The sequence below is a fragment of the Salvelinus alpinus genome, chromosome 13, assembly GCF_045679555.1.
Source record: "Salvelinus alpinus chromosome 13, SLU_Salpinus.1, whole genome shotgun sequence".
Taxonomy (NCBI): domain Eukaryota; kingdom Metazoa; phylum Chordata; class Actinopteri; order Salmoniformes; family Salmonidae; genus Salvelinus; species Salvelinus alpinus.
In genome coordinates, this window is record NC_092098.1 from 41,049,401 (window position 1) to 41,071,598 (window position 22,198).

At 41.9% G+C, this 22,198-nt stretch overlaps 1 protein-coding gene across 2 annotated transcripts in view; it reads left to right on the plus strand.

Moving 5' to 3' along the window:
- Positions 1–82: 82 nt before the first annotated feature.
- kirrel3a (kirre like nephrin family adhesion molecule 3a) overlaps positions 83–22,198 on the plus strand; it is a 275,377-nt gene continuing 253,261 nt past the window's right edge. Inside the window, exon 1 of one of the 2 annotated variants that reach the window (XM_071339326.1) lies at positions 83–630. In XM_071339326.1, coding sequence (XP_071195427.1) covers positions 582–630 — 49 coding nt within the window. In that variant the 5' untranslated portion in view covers positions 83–581. The remainder of the gene's footprint in view (positions 631–22,198) is intronic. The other variant, XM_071339327.1, reaches the window with a different exon arrangement.

A 22,198-nucleotide genomic window follows, 5' to 3' on the forward strand; every position in this document is an offset into this window, starting at 1 on the left:
GACTGGCAGGGAGGAAGGCTGGGAAGCAGGCAGAGAGAGGGAGGAGCGAAATATCTTAAGCACTCTCTCCATTTACTGTGTGTGTCTGCTCTACCCAGCGAGCAACAATGCAAGTGTGTGAGAGAGAGAGAGAGAGAGAGAGAATGACAGAGGGGAGAGAGCATGGGAGACAGAATGGTAGAGCAAGACACTGATGCACCGAGAGTGTAAAAGGCAAAAAAGATAGAGAGAGAGAGAGACAGAGGGAGAGTGAAACTGTGCATAAAGCTGGAATGAAGCTGTGCCACAGGCAGCAGAGAAGACCGAAGACTTGATCACTGGAAAACAGGAGACGATAGATTAAAAAAAAGAGGAGGAGAGAAGACGCACACACACTCTCACACTTTCACCCTGACTGAGAGAGCAGCAGCTGAAGAAGGGAGCTACAGCACCAGCATCTCACACACAGACATTCACACAACTCCACACACTCTCTGAATCAAGTAAACCTCTGCTGCTAACTTTGTCTCAGTGTCAGCAGCATCTCACAGACAGACGGCAGGCACACAGGAGCAGACTTCTCCCCCCGTTACGTCTCTTCAATGATGATGATCCCTTTGGTGATTCTGCTCTCTTGGATGGCTGGAGTTGGTAAGTGAAAAGTGCTATCTCTTTCTCTATCTGTATCTCTCTCTGTCATTCGCTCTATTTCCGTCTTTCTCTCTTTATTTGTCTCTATCTCCTTCCCTTTTGTGGCTCTGACTGATCTGCATAGAACTGTTTTCTCTCTTCTCTTCTCTCTCCATCTCTCACTCTTTCCCCCTCTGTTTCTACGTTCTGTGGCTCTGACTGATCCGTATAGATGGGGGAAGCTGTGTAATTGATATTATGTCTGTGATGGTCTGCTTTACTGTCAGCAAGTTTGGCTGCAGTTTGATGTGCCTTTAATGTAGCTCCTTCACAGTAGGGCTGAGTGATACCTGAATTCTCTACTGTGGGACTGTGGTGTAATGTCAGAGAGCTATAAGTCGCTTCAATGATTGATAGTGACGTCAGTGGTTTTGTATCGATATTGATTATTTTCTGTCCTTTAAAACTGTGAAATGCCCCGACTTCATATATTGCTGCATCTCACGTCTTGCAAGAATGGATTTCTTCTTAGTTTGAATAAACAGGTGTGCTTGTGCTTGAGTTGAAATCATGCTTGAGGAGTTGAATTTGTGCTTGTCTGCCATTACATTGATCTAAACATGCTCGCGTCGCTCATCAATGTGTCAGAGAAACACTTGCAGAAAGCAAAAAGACAAAACCTTTTTTTCTCTTTGAACACAGACTGGATGTTGGCTGTTGCACTCTGAGAGACACGGGAATATCTGTACTTTGAATATGAAGTAACATTAGTTATCTCAAAAACTCTTGATGTTTCATGGATAGTTGTGTGACAGTAAGACATATTTTTAACATTGTCATTTTTGTTGTTTCTCAAATATTTAGAAAATCAATTCTTGACTCTACAACCGTATACAATGCTGTCACACAGGTGCATGCAATACATTGTGTGTGTTCGTGAGAGTGTGTGTGTGACTGCGTTGGTGTGTGTGTGTGTGTGTGTGTGTTTTTTTTTTACATTCACATTATTTGTTTTACAATAATTCCCAAGCTGTGGCTTGTGACAGTAAATGAGTGTTAGAAACAGCAGATTTTAAAATATGTCCCTCCATTTCGATACACTCCCCCCCCCCCCTGAAATATCTTCCTCTTCTCTTTTCCTGATATACTCGCCAAGATTCGTCCAATTCCTCTGTTGCACTGTTGAACACCTATTCCACTTGCTCAGCCATATATCTCTACTAGTCTAAATGGTAATTCCACAAATGTTATTGCTGGACCTAATGTTAAGGTTGGGAGTACAGAACCAGTCGTGTATGATTGAACAAATACCTTTTGCCTTGGACATACAGAGTGTGCGGCACACCACTAATTTGATCTGACACTGGTAATAAAGCTTTTAATACTGCTGTCAGCAGCACTCTTTCAGGGATTGTACATCAAACCTCAAGAGGGTGTCAGCTTTATTGCTTCGTTTTATGAGTATATGAGCGTGTGTGCCAGTGTCGGAAGCTAACAGAGGATTTTTCCCCCTTCTCCCCTCAGTAAATTGTAAGTTGGAGAAGTGGGGGGCATTTGCTATGGTTCCCAAATGGCTGCTTCATTCTCTAAGCTATGGTTTATTGCCCACTCGCTGTTGTGCAGACAGGGGGCTTTTGCAGCAGAACACAGCAATTTCCTCCTCCTCGCTCTCTGCACTCCGACTAAGTGTTATAGAGTACAGGTGCTATGAATCAACAGTTAATATTGTACTTTAATTGGAGAATGTGCTCAGTGAAACCTTTATTGAACCCTTCAAAACGAAAGACATCGGATACCTCAGAAGAGACCTGCCTTATAGGTCAATATCTCTTCTCCTCTACAAGCATCTCTCCTCCGAACTGCAAGCTGTCAGAGCTTGGACAACTTTAAGCCCCTAATAACCAACATATATACTGTCAATTAGTCTGGCAGTCACTGCTGGAACCTGCATCCCCATGTTAAGGCTTCTAACCAGTAAGGCTGGTTATCACAGCCCACGTAAAGGGATCGGTAAACGCTCGCAGGTGAGCTCGAACCAACCCCCAATCTCTTTTCTCAGGCGTCTGGGGGATCAAGTGCTCTTCCTCTCCGTCGCTTCTCTCTTGTGATACACTGATTGAGCGGTGTAGTTTGCATCCCTTGTTGTCAACAGAATCAGAGTGGTTGTCGAACAGAGAGGGGGGAGGTGGATGGGGGGAGGGTGAAGCCTGCTATCTGACACCACTTTTGGAGATGGCAGTCTTCCTCTGACCTTCTTATCGCTGCCATAGGCTGGCAGTCGTCAATACTTCGGCAGTTCGAGAGGGAGTTATTGTTCAGAGCGGAGCTGGCTTGTCTCTGCTTAGAGAGGGAGTTGTTGTTCAGAACGGAGCTGGCTTGTCTCTGCTTAGAGAGGGAGTTGTTGTTCAGAACGGAGCTGGCTTGTCTCTGCTTAGAGAGGGAGTTGTTGTTCAGAACGGAGCTGGCTTGTCTCTGCTTAGAGCGGGAATTGTTATTCAGAGCGGACATGGCTTGTCTCTGCTTAGAGAGGGAGTTGTTGTTCAGAACGGAGCTGGCTTGTCTCTGCTACGAGAGGGTGGGGTGGAGAGAGATAAGGCAGAGTGAACACTGTACCTAAATGTTTTAGCCCAGGCTGTTACACTCAATATGTGAAGGGAAGTGTTGGAGCTGAGACAATTGCCCAGTCCAGAATGACCCCCACCCCTAATACCTAATCCCTAACCCCTACCCCCTTGGCACTTCATGTAGATCTGATATAAAACATGGATAGGTATTAGCAATATATATATTTCTGCTCTTCAATACGCTAGGTGGAGTGTTTCTTATGCCTATCCAATCTTTTCAGAACTTAATTTAGGAGCTAGGGTAAGTGTTTCTGTGCAAGGCCTATGGAACTGAGCTAGACTCATTCTCTGGCTTAGAATAATGACTATCAGAAGAAATGTATTTTTTTACACTGCAGATACAGAGAAAGTTATGAAAAGATTAATAGAAAATCAATAGGAAGCTTAAGACAGTGAAAAGCAATGGATGGTGACTTCTATGAAATACAATGACGCTGAAAAAAAAATACAGATACTATACATTTTCTCAATATAGGGGGTGCTGTTTCCACTTTGGAAAATATCGTCTCCAAATTAAACTGCCTCATACTCAATTCTTGCTCGTACAATATGCATATTATTATTACTATTGGATAGAAAACAATCTCTAGTTTCTAAAACCGTTGAATTATATCTGTGGGTGAACCAGAACTCTTTCTGCAGCGAAATCCATGACAGGAACTGCGAAGGTCTGAAAACGAGGCTCTGTTCTCAGATCAGTTTAAAGCTCTGTATGTATCCTATGGGTCGACATGAACTGCACCTGCCTTCCCCTGGATGTCAGTAACCAATGAGAATTGGAATGGAGTTTCTACGTAGATCTCAGACTTTATAAAAGGCCAAGGAACGAAGGGAGCTCTCTTTTCGACGTTCGTCATTGCGCAAAGCAAGACCTCAGGATGGCATTTTGAAACGCTCAGTTATCGGCCTTAGATATATCCGTCTGTAATTTAATTCGATATAGGTGTTAGAAACATCATAACGAAGTTATTTTAAACCGGGTTATATCAGTTTATGCGAGTATATTGCTATTTTCGGAATTTCCTTAGTATTGCGTTTTGAGGATTTGGGCATGTTGTGGCCACATAGCTATTGTTAGCTGCTAATTCCGAAGTTGAAGACGACGTTTTACAACCAAGCAACGATTCTTTTGGACAAAGGACCACTTGCCCAAGATTCTGATGGAAACTCGTCCAAAAGTAAGAGCTATTTATGATGTTATTCCGTATTTATGTGGAAAAATGTAAACGGATTTGTCCGCCATTATTGCGGCACTAGTCTGGCTGTAACGCACACTGTATGTCTAGTAACGTTAATTTTAAAAATCTAACTCAGCGGTTGCATTAATAACTAATGCATCTTTCATTTGCTGTCCAACCTGTATTTTTTAGTCAAGTTTACGATTATTTATTGATTAGATTAGGTGCCTTTCCAAGATGGCGCCGGCCAGAATGCATGACCTGTTGCCACTGATCACATTGTATAACCACGATTTGTGCTGCTAAATATGCACATTTTCGAACAAAACCTATATGCATTGTGTAATATGATGTTACAGGACTGTCATCTGATGAAGTATATCAAGGTTAGTCCAATTATATATATTTTGCTGGATTGTTACGATCCCTAACATTTGCTGCTGGTAAATGCGGTTGTGTTTCTGGCTATTGGGGTAAGTTAATATAATGCTATATTGTGTTTTCGCTGTAAAACACTTAAAAAATCTGACATATTGGCTGGATTCACAAGATGTTGGGCTTTCATTTGCTGTACGCTGTGTATTTTTCAGAAATGTTTTAAGATGAGTAATTAGGTATTTGACGTTGGTCTCTCTAATTATTCTGGCAGCTTCGGCACTATTTCAGATTGCAGCTGCAATGTAGAACTTTATACCTGAAATATGCACATTTTTCTAAAAAAACATATGCTATACAATAAATATGTTATCAGACTGTCATCTTATGAAGTTGTTTCTTGGTTAGTGGCTATATATATCTTTATTTGGTCGAAATTGTGATAGCTACCCATGCAGGAAACAAATGTCTTTTGCTATCGTGGTTAGCTAATAGATTTACATATTGTGTCTTCCCTGTAAAACATTTTAAAAATCAGAAATGATGGCTGGATTCACAAGATGTGTATCTTTCATCTGGTGTCTTGGACTTGTGATTTAATGATATTTAGAAGCTAGTATTTACTTGTGACGCTATGCTAGGCTATGCTAGTCAGCTTTTTTACTGTGGGGGGTGCTCCCGGATCCGGGATGCGTAGCAAGTAGAAGTTAAGGAAGTCTCGAGGCTCTGCTCGTCTGAGTTAGAATACCTCATTATAAGCTGTAGACCGTATTGTTTACCAAGAGAGTTTTCATCTATATTTTTAGTAGCTGTCTATTTACCACCCCAAACCGATGCTGGCACTAAGACCGCACTAAAGGAGCTGAATATGGCCATAAGCTAACAAGAAAATCCTCATCAAGAGGCGGTGCTCCTAGTGGCCGGGGACTTTAATGCAGGAAAACTGAAATCTGTTTATACCTCATTTCTACCAGCATGTCACTTGTGCTGCTAGAGGGAAAAAACTCTGGATCACCTTTACTCCACACACAGAGAAGGATACCATGTTCGCCCTTCATTTGGTAAATCTGACCATAACTCCATCTTCCTGATTCCTGCTTACAAACTCAAACAGGAAGTATCAGTGACGCGCTCAATAGTGAATAGATGAAGCGGATGCTAAGCTACAGGACTGTCTCGATAGCAGAGACTGGAATATGTTCTGGGATTCATCCGATAGCATTGAGGAGTTTACCACATCAGTCACTGCTTCATTAATAAATACATTGACAACTTTGTCCCCACAGTGACAGCTCAGTTCCATAGGCCCTGCACAGAAACACTTACCCAATACAGATTTTTGTATTGTGTTATTGACTGTACATTTGTTTATCCCATGTGTAACTCTGTGTTGTTGTTTTTGTCGCACTGCTTTGCTTTATCTTGGCCAGGTCGCAGTTGTAAATGAGAACTTGTTCTCAACTGGCCTACCTGGTTAAATAAAGGTGAAATAATGTTTTTTATCGCAACCAGAAGCTATGGATTACAGGCAACATCCGCACTGAGATAAAGGCTAGAGCTGTCATTTTCAAGGAGCGGGACACTAATCCGGACGCTTACAAGAAATCCCGCTACTCCCTCTGACAAACTATCAAACAAGAAAAGCTCAAAACAGGACTAAGATCAAATCCTACTACACCGGCTCTGACGCTCGTCAGATGTGGCAGGGCTTGCGAATAACAAACGGAAACCCAGCCGAGAGCTACCCAGTGACGCGAGCCTACTTGATGAGCTAAATAACTTCCATGCTCACTTCAAGGCAAGCAACACTGAACCATGTGTGAGAGCACCAGCTGTTCGAGAGCACACTCTCCGTAGTCGATGCGAGTAAGACCTTTAAACAGATTAACATTCACGAGGCCTAAGGGCCAGCCGGATTACGTGGATGCGTACTCAGAGCAAGCGCTGACCAGCTTGCAAGTGTCTTCAGTGATATTTTCAACCTCTCCCTGACCCAGTCTGTAATACCTACATGTTTCAAGCAGACCACCATAGTCCCTGTACTCAAGGTAACCTGTCTAAATGACAACTTCCCCTTAGCACTCACATCTGTTGCCATGAAATACTTTGAAAGGCTGGTCATGGCTCACATCAACACCATCATCCCAGAAACCCTGGACACACTCCAACTCGCATACTCCCCAAACAGATCCACAGATGATGCGATCTCTATTGCACTCCACACTGCCCTTTCCTACCTGGACAAAAGGAACACCTACAAAAGGAACACCTACATCAGTCCCTGGGACTGAACACCTACCTCTGCAACCTCCCTCTGCAACTAGATCCGGGCCGCCCCCAGGTGGTGAGGGTAGGATGTTGGAGCTAGGAACATAAGCATTTCACTACACCTACAATAACATTTTATTTGATATAGATTTTAGACAACATCTGCCACGCTGACCCTCAACACCGGGTACCCCATGTATATAGTCAAGCTATCATTGATCATTGTGTATTTTTTCCTCATGTTACTATTTTTCTTCTATATATATATATATATATATATATATATATATATTTGATGCACATCTATTCAAGGATGTTCATTAGGCTCCAATCAATTTCACCTGTGAAAGGCATAAGATGGGCTATTTGGTGAGCCGTTGATCAGTTAGATTTCAACTTTTATTCACCCACTCAAAAAGAGAGCCAGAAGTTTGTTGAATACCCAATGTGTTATCACTATGCTTTCAACCATCTTTTTCCTATTTCCTATGGAAAAATGATGTCTGATTTTTGGTTTAGTCATGTAAATGTGTTGTCAGTACGCTTTCAACCTTTTAAAAGCAGTTCAAATGGGAATACAATGTCAGGTATTTTGTATCTATGCAAAAACTTAATGTGTTCTCACTGTGCTTGACCTGGATCGCAGTTGAGATTACATTGAAAGTACTGTACATACTTGCAAGTGATCAATGCTGTTCAAGATTCTGCACAGATTATTATTGCAATTGCGAAGATCTCCAGAGACCTGCGACCTTTGCATTGAACATGCACGCTTATATTTCTACAAGACGACATTTATAGTTACATTAACCTCAATATGTGGCCATGGATGTATTACTCATTTTAAGGTTGAATACATTTACATTTACATTTAATGTACATTTACATACAAGTCATTTAGCAGACGCTCTTATCCAGAGCGACTTACAAATTGGTTCACCTTATGATATCCAGTGGAACAACCACTTTACAATAGTGCATCTAACTCTTTTAAGGGGGGGGGGTAGAAGGATTACTTTATCCTATCCTAGGTATTCCTTAAAGAGGTGGGGTTTCAGGTGTCTCCGGAAGGTGGTGATTGACTCCGCTGACCTGGCGTCGTGAGGGAGTTTATTCCACCATTGGGGTGCCAGAGCAGCGAACAGTTTTGACTGGGCTGAGCGGGAGCTGTACTTCCTCAGAGGTAGGGAGGCGAGCAGGCCAGAGGTGGATGAACGCAGTGCCCTTGTTTGGGTGTAGGGCCTGATCAGAGCCTGAAGGTACGGAGGTGCCGTTCCCCTCACAGCTCCGTAGGCAAGCACCATGGTCTTGTAGCGGATGCGAGCTTCAACTGGAAGCCAGTGGAGAGAGCGGAGTCGTACTCTGCGAATGTTGTAGAGCATGAACCTACAGGAACGGGTCACCGCCTTGATGTTAGTTGTGAACGACAAGGTGTTGTCCAGGATCACGCCAAGGTTCTTAGCACTCTGGGAGGAGGACACAATGGAGTTGTCAACCGTGATGGCGAGATCATGGAACGGGCAGTCCTTCCCCAGGAGGAAGAGCAGCTCCGTCTTGCCGAGGTTCAGCTTGAGGTGGTGATCCGTCATCCACACTGATATGTCTGCCAGACATGCAGAGATGCGATTCGCCACCTGGTTATCAGAAGGGGGAAAGGAGAAGATGAATTGTGTGTCGTCTGCATAGCAATGATAGGAGAGACCATGTGAGGATATGACAGAGCCAAGTGACTTGGTGTATAGCGAGAATAGGAGAGGGCCTAGAACAGAGCCCTGGGGGACACCAGTGGTGAGAGCACGTGGTGCGGAGACAGATTCTCGCCACGCCACCTGGTAGGAGCGACCTGTCAGGTAGGACGCAATCCAAGTGTGGGCCGCGCCGGAGATGCCCAACTCGGAGAGGGTGGAGAGGAGGATCTGATGGTTCACAGTATCAAAGGCAGCCGATAGGTCTAGAAGGATGAGAGCAGAGGAGAGAGAGTTAGCTTTAGCAGTGCGGAGCGCCTCTGTGACACAGAGAAGAGCAGTCTCAGTTGAATGACTAGTCTTGAAACCTTACTGATTTTGATCAAGACGGTCATTCTGAGAGAGATAGCAGGAGAGCTGGCCAAGGACGGCACGTTCAAGAGTTTTGGAGAGAAAAGAAAGAAGGGATACTGGTCTGTAGTTGTTGACATCGGAGGGATCGAGTGTAGGTTTTTTCAGAAGGGGTGCAACTCTCGCTCTCTTGAAGACGGAAGGGACGTAGCCAGCGGTCAAGGATGAGTTGATGAGCGAGGTGAGGTAAGGGAGAAGGTCTCCGGAAATGGTCTGGAGAAGAGAGGAGGGGATAGGGTCAAGCGGGCAGGTTGTTGGGCGGCCGGCCGTCACAAGACGCGAGATTTCATCTGGAGAGAAAGGGGAGAAAGAGGTCAAAGCACAGGGTAGGGCAGTGTGAGCAGAACCAGCGGTGTCGTAGCAAACGAGGATCGGATGTCGTCGACCTTCTTTTCAAAATGGTTGACGAAGTCATCCGCAGAGAGGGAGGAGGGGGGGGGGGGGGGGATTCAGGAGGGAGGAGAAGGTGGAAAAGAGCTTCCTAGGGTTAGAGGCAGATGCTTGGAATTTAGAGTGGTAGGAAGTGGCTTTAGCAGCAGAGACAAAAGAGAAGAATGTAGAGAGGAGGGAGTGAAAGGATGCCAGGTCCGCAGGGAGGCGAGTTTTCCTCCATTTCCGCTCCATTTCCGCTTTTTAATTTGCTTGTTTTTGTTGTTGTTGCTGTACAGAGCTTTGAGATGTCTTCATGCTATAAAAGTTGAAAAAAGTGTCCAATAATCGTTATTATTATAACGATTATTGGAGCACCAAAAAAAGCCGATACTGATTAATTGGCCGATTTTTATATATATACAGTGGGGAGAACAAGTATTTGATACACTGCCGATTTTGCAGGTTTTCCTACTTACAAAGCATGTAGAGGTCTGTAATTTTTATCATAGGTACACTTCAACTGTGAGAGACGGAATCTAAAACAAAAATCCAGAAAATCATATTGTATGATTTTTAAGTAATTAATTTGCATTTTATTGCATGACATAAGTATTTGATACATCAGAAAAGCAGAACTTAATATTTGGTACAGAAACCTTTGTTTGCAATTACAGAGATCATACATTTCCTGTAGTTCTTGACCAGGTTTGCACACACTGCAGCAGGGATTTTGGCCCACTCCTCCATACAGACCTTCTCCAGGTCCTTCAGGTTTCGGGGCTGTCGCTGGGCAATACGGACTTTCAGCTCCCTCCAAAGATTTTCTATTGGGTTCAGGTCTGGAGACTGGCTAGGCCACTCCAGGACCTTGAGATGCTTCTTACGGAGCCACTCCTTAGTTGCCCTGGCTGTGTGTTTTGGGTCGTTGTCATGCTGGAAGACCCAGCCACGACCCATTTCAATGCTCTTATTGAGGGAAGGAGGTTGTTGGCCAAGATCTCGCGATACATGGCCCCATCCATCCTCCCCTCAATACGGTGCAGTCGTCCTGTCCTCTTTGCAGAAAAGTATCCCCAAAGAATGATGTTTCCACCTCCATGCTTCACGGTTGGGATGGTGTTCTTGGGGTTGTACTCATCCTTCTTCTTCCTCCAAACACGGCGAGTGGAGTTTAGACCAAAAAGCTCTATTTTTGTCTCATCAGACCACATGACCTTCTCCCATTCCTCCTCTGGATCATCCAGATGGTCATTGGCAAACTTCAGACGGGCCTGGACATGCGCTGGCTTGATCAAAGGGACCTTGTGTGCGCTGCAGGATTTTAATCCATGACGGCGTAGTGTTTTACTAATTGTTTTCTTTGAGACTGTGGTCCCAGCTCTCTTCAGGTCATTGACCAGGTCCTGCCGTGTAGTTCTGGGCTGATCCCTCACCTTTCTCATGATCATTGATGCCCCACGAGGTGAGATCTTGCATGGAGCCCCAGACCGAGGGTGATTGACCGTCATCTTGAACTTCTTCCATTTTCTAATAATTGCGCTAACAGTTGTTGCCTTCTCACCAAGCTGCTTGCCTATTGTCCTGTAGCCCATCCCAGCCGTGTGCAGGTCTACAATTTTATCCCTGATGTCCTTACACAGCTCTCTGGTCTTGGCCATTGTGGAGAGGTTGGAGTCTGTTTGATTGAGTGTGTGGACAGGTGTCTTTTATACAGGTAACGAGTTCAAACAGGTGCAGTTAATACAGGTAATGAGTGGAGAACAGGAGGGCTTCTTAAAGAAAAACTAACAGGTCTGTGAGAGCTGGAATTCTTACTGGTTGGTAGGTGATCAAATACTTAAGTCATGCAATAAAATGCAAATTAATTACTTAAAAATCATACAATGTGATTTTCTGGATTTTTGTTTTAGATTCCGTCTCTCACAGTTGAAGTGTACCTATGATAAAAATTACAGACCTCTACATGCTTTGTAAGTAGGAAAACCTGCAAAATCGGCAGTGTATCAAATACTTGTTCTCCCCACTGTATATATTTAATAATGACAATTACAACACTACTGAATAAACACTTATTTGAACTTAATATAATACATAAATAAAATCGATTTAGTCTCAAATAAATATTGAAACATGTTCAATTTGGTTTAAATAATGCAAAAACAGTGTTGGAGAAGAAAGTAAAAGTGCAATACATGCCATGTAAAAAAGCTAACGTTTAAGTTCCTTGCTCAGAACATGAGAACATATGAAAGCTGGTGGTTCCTTTTAACATGAGTCTTCAATATTAGCAGTTAAAAAGGTTGTAGGTTGTAGTTATTATAGGAATCTATAAGACAATTTCTCTCTATACCATTTGTATTTCATATGCCTGTGACTATTGGATGTTCTTATAGGCACTAGGTATTGGTATTGCCAGCCTAATCTCAGGAGTTTATAGGCTTGAAGTCATAAACAGCGCTGTGCTTCAAGCATTGCGAAGAGCTGCTGGCAAACGCAGGAAAGTGCTGTTTGAATGAATGCTTACGAGCCTGCTGCTGCCTACCACCGCTCAGTCAGACTTCTCTGTCAAATATTAAATTATAGACTTAATTATAATATAATAAACACACAGAAATACGAGCCTTAGGTCATTAATATGGTCAAATTCGGAAACTATCATTTCGAAAACAAAACGTTTATTCTTTCAGTGAAATACGGAACCGTTATGTATTTTATCGAACGGGTGGCAACACTAAGTCTACAAATTGCTGTTACATTGCACAACCTTCAATGTTATTTCATAATTATGTAAAATTCTGGCAAATTAGTTCGCAACGAGCCAGGCGGCCCAAACTGTTGCATATACCCTGACTCTGCGTGCAATGAATGTAAGAGAAGTGACACAATTTCCCTAGTTAATATTTCCTGCTAACATGAATTTATTTTAACCAAATATGCAGGTTTAAAAAAATATACTTCTGTGAATTGATTTTAAGAAAGGCATTGATGTTTATGGTCAGGTACATTCATTCAACGATTGTGCTTTTGTTAAATCATCACCCGTTTGGCAATATAGGCTGTGATTCGATGATAAATTAACAGGCACCGCATTGATTATATGCAACGCAGGACAAGCTAGTTAACCTAGTAATATCATCAACCATGTGTAGTTAACTAGTGATTATGTGAAGATTGATTGTTTTTTATAAGATAAGTTTAATGCTAGCTAGCAACTTACCTTGGCTCCTTGCTGCACTCGCGTAACAGGTCAGCCTGCCACGCAGTTTCCTCCATTTGTGAACGCCATAATCGTCGTCCACAAATGCCGATTACCGATTGTTATGAAAACTTGAAATCGGCCCCACTTAATCGGCCATGCCGATTTATTCGGTCGACCTCTAATTGATATGTTGGATTCATCTCCATCTCAACCAAAAATCTAAGTTAAAGATTAAGACTAAATCAAATCAAAATGTATTTAAAGTGCTTTTAATGTTTGAATTTATTTTGGCCTATTCTTTAAATACAATGAAATACTAAACCGCACTTACGTGTCATGAGTCATCAATCTAAGAAGCCTCTAAGGATACTACACTTATAAAGTATGGTTTCGTTTCATTTGCTCTGTTAAACCTACCCTTTGGAATGACTTCGATAGCAACAGTGAATCTATTTAGTTATTAAAAGATCTCTCAACAATCATTCTGACGATAGCACTTTGGTAATAGTCATTGACACATATGAAAGCTAAGCAGGGTTAAAATCCTGTATGGGAGACCAAATGGATAGCTGCAGATAGGTCAAATCTCCAATACGAGGTGCTGCTCAGCCTGTTTTAGATGGTGGATATAACATTGAAGATCTGACGTTGTTTCAAAGTTACAAATTCAACATATTTTAAACAAGTTTTGCCAATGTTGTAAATTGGTCACCATGAAAACATAATCCTGTGTTTGGAATGTACCATCAAAACAACACTTTATGTTGAAGTATTTTTTTCAAATCCAATGTATTTTCGACATAGATTCCACGTCACAGTCAACATTGAAATAACATTCATTCAACCAGTTTGTGCCCAGTGGGCAATCAACATTCAAACAATTAACACTACTAACTGAGAAAGGTTTCAGTGAGATTAGTGGATGATTGAAAATTAACACAATAATAAAATACAAGGAAATAATTACATTTACAATAATATGTACAAATGTTCTCTTAATTATAAGACAGCTCGGGAATCAAATGTGTCAAATTTGGAGAACAAACAGATATAAGGTTCTATTTGAGATGTTCTCTCTTCAAACAGTGAAGAGGGCAATAATAGGGCTGTGTCCCTTGGCGGTGGTATTGGTCTCCTAAATTAGGGAGCTGTACAGTCATACTAACAGCTGTTGTATCCTGAAGTTTACCATGACTGACAGAAAATAACTGTAAATTCATTGAATTCATCCTCTTCGTTTTGTTGTTTTTTGCGGGTTGTATTTTTAAAGGGAAATGGGGGGCAAAATGGATGTGCAATGTTATAGTTCTTAGTGACAGACTGGTGACAGCAGTGGGCAAAGGACCCCAATTTGACCTAGATAGTCTGTGTGTATTGATATGGTTCCTTAAAAATATATATTTTTTATGTAGTTCTGTTCATGTCTATTAATGTTCTATATTATGTCATGTTTTGTGTGAACCCCAGGAAGAGTAGCTGCTGCTTTTGCAACAGCTAATGGGGATCCTAATAAAATACCAAAATACCAAATCCAGGGTCGTGTTCAGTGGGAAAAACTAAAGGGATGTCTAGTCGCGCTGTCAATGGGATGCTGGTGAGAAAAGTCCTCTAGTCTCTCCCTGTGTTCAGTAGGGAGATTTAAAAAAAAAAACAGGAACACATACTATCTTAACTTTTCCAGTAATAAACATACATTTTGGTTTTCTGTTTGCTACGGTGTGCCCTACTGAACATGACCCAGGCCATGAGTTTGTGAAGGAGCATATACTGCCCAATCGAATATTATATAAGAGCTATTTACATTAGGCATACATGCAATGTCAGAGAGAGAGAGAGAGACAGATTAAACATAATGAGTTATATAGAGTTATACAGTATGTTATCTTATGGAAGGCTGACGCTATTGCAAACATGCAATAGCGTCAGAAGTACATTTACCTGCAATAACGCGTACATTTACCTGCAATAACTCCTTTTCACAGGACGATTCGCATATATTTGAAGCCTATTAATAGAACACGAGTGACTGTTGGTATTAGAGGTTAAGTGTGTTGATTATACAGCCATTCTACACTCCTCCACTTCTCCTTATACATCTTCATATAAATCCTTCTATCTTGGAGCTCCTTGCAGTGGCACTTGTTCCCGTTACGGTAGGGGCAGTGCTGAGCAGCACCTCTCTCTCAACCCCACTCCACCCCCGCTAACGTTCTCCATACTCAACTCTCCTGTGATTCCGCCACTCAACGATTACCACTGCTGACAGTCACACAGAGATCACAGTCCCCCTGTACTCCGAACAGAAGGGGTGGTGATGCCCTCGAACGCAACTCTGAAAGAGCAATTAAGTAGCCATGTCTGGCTCATGCTGCCTCCAGGAACTTTTCTCACTATAATACGAACTAGCAGAAAATGTATTATTTTACATGGCACACTGTCAAGTGGAAAGTAATCACGATACCTTTTTCTTATGATGAGTCAGAGGCACTTAAACGGTTTGAGTAAGGAAGCCACGTGGGAAGATGTTCACCTGTAGGGTTACGCAGTTGACCATCAGAGAGCCAGAGCCAATCTAAAATCATTATCCTAGATAGACTGGTGGTTTAGGAGATGACTTCAAGAGTCACAATCTGGAACCGGTGAGCGCACTATGACCCAACACCCTTCTAGCTACAGCCTGTGGCTTTGGATGAGTTCCCTAAGGGAATGAACACAGTTTCACCTCATCCTAACAACACAGGGAAGTCCTATTGACTTTTCCAATGGCTCGTGATTGCGCTTGTTTATGCTTCATTCATCTTCAAGGACAGCCCCTGATATGTTGAGGTGACCTCGGCTTGATCTGGTCAAAGACCCACTCACCACTATACGGTCTGGCAGTGTCTACATTAACCTAGGCAGACTACAGTGATTGTAGTGGCCTCACTATACTTGAGCAAACGTATGAAAGAAAATACACTGCTTCTAGATGTTTTGGCAACAACAAGATATGGTGCCACAGCCCCTTACTGCCTTCAGAATTGACAACACGGCAGTTAATGACATACGTGGCACTTCAGAAATGTGCCGTGTGGAATATGTATATTTAGAAGCATTGTCATGCTATTCAAAGCTGCCTGTCAGTATGCTCTGTAGTTATTTTTTGTTGTTGTCCTTGATTTACATATTATAGATGCAACCTGCCTACACATAGTTTGAAGTACAATACCAACATAGCTACTGTAGTAAGTTAAAGCTGTGTGCAGGAAAACTTTGGTATAGCATTAGTGGAATAGGCAGTGTGGTGCTCGTGAATTTCCATTAATTTTCAGCTTCAGACCAATGCCTATTCTCACTTAAAGCATACTTTTTTGTTTTTAATTTAGGTTTGTGGCTTGTTACGCAGGCAATATGTGCTTACAGAACATTGGGCAGCACCATCACATTACTGTCAATCTATGACACCAATGCGTAGAGCGATACACAGCCAGATAGAAACACTTGGTGAATAGCCTGTACCTTGGACAGTACCCGTTCAGCACCTTGGACAGTACCTTTTCAGCACCTTGGACAACACCTGTACCTTGGACAGGGCCCGATCAGGACATTGTACAACAACTGTACGTTGGACATTAACCATTCAGCACCATGGACAACACATGTACCTTGGATAGTACCCTTTCACCACCTTGGACAGCACCCTGACATTACTCTCAATCTGTGACACCAATGCATAGATAGAGACAGCCAAATAAAATGAGACCACCTCTCTCTCTCTCTCTCTCAAAAATAAGTCAACAGCAAATGAAAATAGGATAATGGAAGTGCAGTGAGTTCCACACTGCTCCCAATAGCGCACTGCTCCGAATGCATTTTTTCTCTGATAACTGACGGATTAATGGACTCCAACCTGATGCCTAATGCACAGGAAACAATCACCAGAGACCCCACTCCCTCTCCCCCTTTTGAGCCGCCCGACACAGATTGCTTCCGAAATGGCACAGAATGGCCTCGCCATAACTCACTCATCAACTCCAGGTCCCCAGAGAGAGAAAATAACCCGGAATTGCCACTAATCACTCCAATGATCAATAGGGATCAATACCTAGACTGGGTTGGTCAATTCATGGATATCCATTTGACAAAAACGATGGTTAGGGCAGAAGGGGAACCGGAGCGAAAAGGAAGGTTATGCTTACAATTTGGCTCATTTTTCTAGTTTATCATCTCTCAAAATGATTTGAGCTCTCATTACAGTTGCACATTTACCACTGTTTGTTGATCTCTAGCGGTTATTGTAAATCAAGCAAAAGGATGTGCATTGTATGTTCATGTGTGGCTGCTTACTGTAGCCAGTTATTTTTATCCTCCACTACACAAATAGCAAGTAAATAGTTAGCTAGCTATGTTACTTCAGCTGCATTGCAAGGCTAACTTACACAATTGTACATTCAATTTGCAGTAAATGCTTTAGCTAGCTAGATTCTTTACATCCACTGTTTCACAAGACGGCAGCCTGGTTTGCTGGTTTTCTCAGGAGTCCCTAAAACATTAAACAACACAAATTATAAATTCATTGTCCTGTCATAACCCTAGCTAAATAGCTGGGTAATGTTAGCTAGTCAGCTGACTTGCTAAATAGCAATTTTCATAAATTTACTTTATGCACAAACGTTTGTCTCTACATTAATAACCTCTACTGCCTCAGAAACCCGGATCCGGGAGCACCCCCCACCCCCCACACACTGATTAGCATAGCTAGCATAGCTTCACAAGTAGATAGTAGCATCTAAATATCATTAAATCACAAGTCCAAGACACCAGATGAAAGATACAGATCTTGTGAATAAAGCCACCATTTCAGATTTTTAAAATGTTTTACAGGGAAGACAAAATATGTAAATCTATTAGCTAAACACGTTAGCAAAATACACCACTATTCTAACTCCATCAGTTTCTTACTCCTTCAGGTGCTATCACCAATTCGGCTCAACTAAGATATTGATAGCCACTAACCAAGAAAAAACCTCTTCAGATGACAGTCTGATAACATATTCATGGTATAGGATAGTTTTTGTTAGAAAAAAGTGCATATTTCAGGTAGAAATCACAGTTTACAATTGCACCGACCATCACAAATCGACTAGAATTACTAGATAGAGCAACGTGTATGACCAATTTACTCATCATAAAACATTTCATAAAAATAGACAAAGCATAGCAATGGAAAGACCCAGTTCTTGTGATTTCAGACCATATTTCAGATTTTCTAAGCGTTTTTCAGCGAAAACACAATAAATCGATAAGTTAGCATACCACATGTGCAAACGTTACCAGAGCATCGATTCCAGCCAAAGAGCGCTATAACGTAATCACCGCCAAAATATATTAATTTTTTCACTAACCTTCTCAGAATTCTTCCGATGACACTCCTGTAACATCATTTTACAACATACATATACAGTTTGTTCGAAAAGGTGCATATTTAGCCATACAAAACCGTGGTTATACAATGGAAATAGTCACAACTCAAGCCTCAAAATGAGGAACGTCAGCTTTCAGAGTGATCTAGTTTAATCGAAAGCTAATCATATACTTGACTAAAAAATACAGGGTTGACAGGAATCGAAAGACAAATTAGTTCTTAATGCAACCGCTGATTTACATTTTTAAAATTATCCTTACTTTTCAATACAGGGTTCGCCAAGTGAAGCTATACCAAACAAAATGGCGAAATATGCGTTTAAAATATTTCGACAGAACAACGATTTATCATATTAAATATTGCTTACTTTGAGCTGATCTTCCATCAGATTCTTGGGCAATGTATCCTTTCTATGTTATAAACGTCTTTTGGTCGATAGATGTCCTCTGTCCTTCGAAATGTCCACCACCAACGACCGACACCCCGAAACGTTTCCAAAGCTAAAAAGTGCACGACAAATAAATTCCTCAGAATCGCACTAAACGGATATAAATTGCTATAAAACGGTTCAAATTAACTACATTATGATGTTTTTAACAACTATAACGACTGAAAACATGACCGGAGAACTATAACTAGTTACATAACGATTTGGAATGAGGCAGGTCCGAAGTCCATCTTGCTTGTGGCGCGCGGAGAGAGAGAGAGGTCATCCCACGTTTTGTGGTTTTATATGGGCTGGGATTGTGCAATAGACTCCATTCAAAACGTGATGACGTACAGACACCCAGAGGAAGACGTAGGCAGTGTCGGTTTCTTCATAGCATTCACTGTCGCCTTAAAAACAGACTCCAGATCAGGGGTAAAAATTTCTGAAATCTGACCCCTGTCATGAAAAGTGCTGTAGATATTGTTCTGTACCACTCAGAGACAAAATTCCAACTTCTATAGAAACTAGAAGGTGTTTTCTATCCAATAATAACAATAATATGCATATTGTACGATCAAGAATTTAGCACGAGGCAGTTTAATTTGGAGACCCAAATATGCTAATGCAGAACAGCACCCCCTATAGTTCCAAGAATTAACTAACATATTCCTCTCAATTGTAAATTTTTTGCTTGACTCGTTATGATGTTATAACTACTTACATTTGGTTCCACCTTAATGTTTTGTCAGCCATCTTCACCCAGGGATGGGAGGCTCGCGTCAAATTTGTCATTGGAACCACTCGATGGTTGGTCATATAAAATCCTTGGGACCCAAATGCATAATGAGTGCTCTAACTCCCCCTTGTGGTGGTCTGGAGCAATGAAGCCGTGATGCTGGGTACCTCTAAGTCCCGCGGTGCAAGCTCGCAACTTTTAAAGGAGGAACCACTATACCTCAGAGTACATCTGTGCATTACATGTGATTGCACGCCATGCAGGTACACAGCGAGTTTGATTTTGTGCCTTGATTTTGTCTCCCGCAATCATTTCAACACACATTCTTCCGCTGCCGAAGCAATTTGCGGAAACATCAACATCATTTTTCCTATACTATTTCCGCTATTAATCAAGCGCCTGTCACCACAGATCTACTGCGGCATTGCACACTGTTGTTGCATTGCCTTTTCCTGGCAGCATTTGAAAAATGCTGGAGTTAACAAGCCAGTGAATGTATTGACAGAGCTGATAAGTCCTGCACGGATCCACAGAATGGAAGATGTGTTTTGTGTTGCAGGACAGGAGGCACTTTGAAGAATTGAGCTGTTGACCTGATAAGGAAAGCAGGGTCGTTCCATGTCATTTTAGCAAGCCATGACACCCACCATCTCAGATTATTCTGAAATCGTGTCCGTAGCAATAAGCATTCCGGAAACATTATTTTGTTGGAATATATTTAGATTTCTGAACAATTAAGCTTATTGATTGCACCCAAATTAGCAATATTAAATTAAAGGATTGATATAATAATTCAATAATTATAGTACCAAACATCCGGTTTGGAGCAAACTTTTTTCTAATTAAGAGTAAGACATGAGGAATTCAAGGAAGTGGTCAAAAGCAACCCACGCTTCGGTTTTGTTAATCTGGCCACTGTTTCAAATCTTTAAAAAAAGTTTGCATTTGAAACAGTGGCCATGTAAACCAAACCAAAGCATGGGTTGCTGTCTTACCTGGTCCATAGACTGCTTAAGGAGGGTGGGGGGATTTTTTAAAAATCACCTAATAGAAGAAATAGCACCATTTAGTGGTCAGAAGCTGGTAATATCAGGATATAGGATGGAACATATGTCACGAATACCACCGAAGGTGGCTCCCCTTCCTGTTCGGGTGGCGCTCGGCGGTCGTCGTCGCCGGTCTACTAGCTGCCACCGATCCCTTTTTCCTTTTCGTTTGTTTTTGTCTAATTGTTTTCACCTGTTCCTTGTTGGGGTTTTGGGATGGGTGTTATTTAAGTTCGTTTAGCCCGCTGGTGTTTGTGCAGGCTTGCATATTTTATGTTAGTGGTGTTTGTGTTCTTTTGGGTTTTCGCTGTCCGGTATTTTTGTAACTATGGTTTTGGGTTTGTTGCGCCTGTGTTTTGGGCTTCACCCATGTTTGTAACTGGTTACTGCGCGAAAGGACATTAAAGCGTTTTTCCCGTTTACCTTCTGCTCTCTGCGTCTGACTCCACACCCATCACTCTCCAGACGTTACAACATAAACCCAACAACTTCAATGACAAATTTCTCTAAACAGGGGAAAAAAACTCACTGAGAATACATTGCATAGGATGAAGAAACAATACTCCGACCTGCAACTCCATACTACTTGTCAGACACATAGGATGAAGAAACAATACTCCGACCTGCAACTCCATACTACTTGTCAGACGCATAGGATGAAGAAACAATACTCTGACCTGCAGCTCCATACTACTTGTCAGACACATAGGATGAAGAAACAATACTCTGACCTGCAGCTCCATACTACTTGTCAGACACATAGGATGAAGAAACAATACTCCGACCTGCAGCTCCATACTACTTGTCAGACACATAGGATGAAGAAACAATACTTCGACCTGCAGATCCATACTACTTGTCAGACACATAGGATGAAGAAACAATACTCCAACCTGCAGCTCCATACTACTTGTAAGACACATAGGATGAAGAAACAATACTCCAACCTGCAGCTCCATACTACTTGTCAGACACATAGGATGAAGAAACAATACTCCAACCTGCAGCTCCATACTACTTGTCAGACATATAGAACTGATACTATATACTCATTGTTGGGGTGGGATTGGCGTGGGGTGTTGGGGGTCCGTGGATGTTCCTCATGTCTTACTAATTGCTTGAATGTTTTTGGTGTCCAAATCAGATGTTGGGTACAAAAATTATCGAATATTATATAAATAATCCTATAAATAAAAAATTGCCAATTTGGGTGCAATCAATTAGCTTAATTTGTCAGAGATCAAATTATATTTCAACAAAATTACGTTGCAGGAATGCTAATCTTATCCATTTCTAACAACATAAATTATTTCTAAACAATCTGAGATAGGGGGTGTCGAAATCCTCTTTCTTGTGCTTTTTGAACTTGAACGACCTGGTGTCTGCTGGGATTTTCTGGCACAGCCCCTACTTCACCTGGACAGACTTGACTCTAAGTCTTTATGTGTCTCTTTCTCTACTCTCTCTTTTTCTCTCTCTCGCTCTCTCTCATATTCTCTACTTTCTCTACTCTCTCTCTCTCTCTCTCTCTCTACTCTCTCTCTCTCTCTTTCCCTGTATTTATCCTCCTCACACACACTCTTGTGCATGTGGGGAGACCATCTGATTGTGTGACACACACTAGCTGATGTTGAGATGTGTGCGTGTGCAAGTGTGTTTGTCTGTGTGTGTGGGGGGGGGGGGGGGGGGGGAAATCAGGCTCCGCAACACCAATTACAACCATGCGCCTCGTTTTTGCAATATAAATGTAAATCAGCCTTTTAACTCATACACAGGGACTCTGAGAAGTGGAGGGATGGGGATGGGGGGACCGAGTGAAGCGCCTCACCTTCATATAATGATGTGTGTTTCCCTGCCATTA